At 50.8% G+C, this 2500-nt stretch overlaps 1 protein-coding gene across 2 annotated transcripts in view; it reads right to left on the bottom strand.

Annotated features, from left to right (window-relative positions):
* Nucleotides 1-2500, bottom strand: part of LOC119597333 (dopamine beta-hydroxylase-like) — a 20306-nt gene that overhangs the window by 10330 nt on the left and 7476 nt on the right. For both annotated transcript variants that reach the window (XM_037946890.1, XM_037946891.1), the window contains exon 2: nucleotides 117-262. In XM_037946890.1, the coding sequence (XP_037802818.1) occupies nucleotides 117-262 (146 nt within the window). The remainder of the gene's footprint in view (nucleotides 1-116; nucleotides 263-2500) is intronic.

Genomic DNA, 2500 nt, shown 5'->3' with positions numbered 1-2500 from the left:
GTCACAGGACCAATACCGCCACGGCACTTCAGCCCATGACGTCACAGTGTCACGACCCATGGCCATGTCTCTCGCCTCCCGAGACCCGTGATGTCACCCCCCCCCCTCCGACTCACCGTGATGACGTAATGGCCGGGATGACACGTGTCGAACTTCCGCGTGAAAGTGAACTTGATGACGCCGTCCTGCTGCTTGTGGCGGAAGTTGAGGCAGTCCTGGCGGGCGGACAACACGAAGCGCCCCGAGCTGTCACGAGGGCGTTCTGGGGGAGGGGGGGGAGGGGGGAGGAGGGGGAATTGAGGAAGGAGGTCAGCGAAAGGGGAAAGGAGGAAGGGGGGAAGGGATGGGAGGGGGAGGGGAGATGGGAAAGAAGGAGAAGAAGAGGGGAGGGAAGGAGGGGAAGACAGGAAAGAGGGTGGGAGGGGAGGGAGAAGAGAGAGGGAGGAAGGGAGGAAGAAGGGGGAGGGAGGGAGAGGAAAAATGGAAAGGGGGAGGGAGGAGATAAAGGAAGAGAAGAGTAGAGAGGGAGGGGGTGGGAAAGAGGAGAAAAGAGGAGGAGGGAGAGGAAAAAAGAGAGGAGAGGGGCGGAGGGGGGGGAATGAAGGGAAGGAGTAATGGGAGAAAAGGAGAGAGGGGGCGGAACGGAAGGAGGGAGAAGGAAGGAGAAATGGGACAGGGGGGAGAAAGAGAAGCGGAGGGACGAAGAGAGGGGAAGATAGGAAGGAAGGAAAGAGGGAGGGAGGGAAGGAAGGAAGGAGGGAAGGGAGGAAGGAAGGAAGGAAGGAAAGAGGGAGGGAAAGAAAGAGATAAGGAAGGAAGGAAGGAGGGAATGAGGGAATGAGGGAGAAGGAGGAGAAGGAATGGGAGGGAAAAAGGAATATCGTAACGAGGGAGAAAGGAAATCAACAGAGGAAGGAGGGAGGAGAGAGAAGTTGGGGGGAAGGATGAAGGCGAAGGCGGGTGAAGGAAGGAACAGATAAAACAATGTATTAATACATAATATATAATAGTAAAAAAAAAGAAAGCAAAAAAAGGAAAGAAAAAAAAAAAGAAAAGAAACAAAGAAGAAGAAAAAAAGAAAAAAAGAGAAAAAGAAACAAAAAAGGAAATAGGAGTGAGAGAGAGGGGGGGGGGACAGAGAGAGAGAGAGAGAGAGAGAGAGAGAGAGAGAGAGAGAGGAGAGAGAGAGAGAGAGAGAGAGAGAGCAGAACAAAGATACAGAGAAAGAGAATACAGAAAAAGCAAAACAGACAAGAATATTAATCGCTCTAAAGAACAATTTTGACGAAATAACCAAATAAAACGAAAATTGATCGAAAGCACGCCGATTGCGACCGTAACTGCATTAGCATAGAAGGCAAGTATTACCCTAATGGACAGGCGACATAAGACCCAGATTAGCATAATAATCGGATTGTCATAATGATATAGGGGCAGCGAGAGATATTATTATGAACCTGAAGGAGCGAAGGTAACAATAAGAGAGAGAGAGGGACGGACGGAAAGAGAGAAGGAGAAGGAGAGAGAGAGAGAGAGAGAGGAGAGAGGAGAGAGAGAAGAGAGAGAGAGAGAGAGAGAGAGCGAGAGCGAGAGAGGGTGGGGGCTTCTCTTCTCTCTCTCTCTCTCTTATTCTCATCTATCTTTCTCTCTCTCTCTCTCATCTCTCCTTCTCTCTCCTCCTCTCTCCTTCTCTCTCTCTCTCTCTCTCGCTCTCTCTCTATTTTCTGTCTCTCGTCGGTCTGTCTGTCTCTCTCTCTCTCTCCCTCTCTCTCTCTTCTCTCTCTTCTCCATCTCTCTCTCTCTCTCTCGTTCTCTCTCTTCTCTATCTTCCACCCCATCTCTATCTATCTCTCTCTCCTCTCTATGTCTCTCTCGTGTCTTCTCTCTTCTTCTCTCTATCTTTCTCTCTCGCTTCCCTCTCATCTCATCTCCCCTCTCTCTCTATTTTCACCTCCCCATCCTCTTTTTCTCATCTCTCTCCTATTATCATCTTCCTCTATCATCATCTATCTCTATCTCTATCTGTCTATCGCTATCTCTTTATCTCTACCTATCTATCTCTATTTATCTATCTCTGTTCCTCTATCTCTCTATCTCAATCGTCTCTTCCCTTATCATCCTTATCCACATTCACCCTTTACGAAGCTCTCCCTCCCACTCCCCCCCCCCCCCCCCCCTCCCCCCCATCCCCCAACCGCCAAGCCCCTCCGTTTTTAATGTCCTCAACTCTCCCCTCCCCCCCCTCCCCCATCCACCACCGCCCAAGCCCCTCCGTTTAATGGCTCAACAACGGCCGCCTGCATCGGACACAGACACGCAGGGCCGCCCAACAGGTGCAGCGCCCGGGACCTTGTGTTTGATGTTGCACGCTTCCATGCATGCTTCACTCGCGGCTACAGTGGGGCTCGCACTCACGGGATTCATACACAGATGTAATTCATGTATTCACTGCACACCCCACATCACACAAACACACACCACACACCACACACACACACAC

Source organism: Penaeus monodon, chromosome 39 (assembly GCF_015228065.2).
Source record: "Penaeus monodon isolate SGIC_2016 chromosome 39, NSTDA_Pmon_1, whole genome shotgun sequence".
NCBI classification, from domain to species: domain Eukaryota; kingdom Metazoa; phylum Arthropoda; class Malacostraca; order Decapoda; family Penaeidae; genus Penaeus; species Penaeus monodon.
Note: the sequence above shows the minus strand (reverse complement) of the source record. Positions and strands in the feature narration are given on the sequence as shown.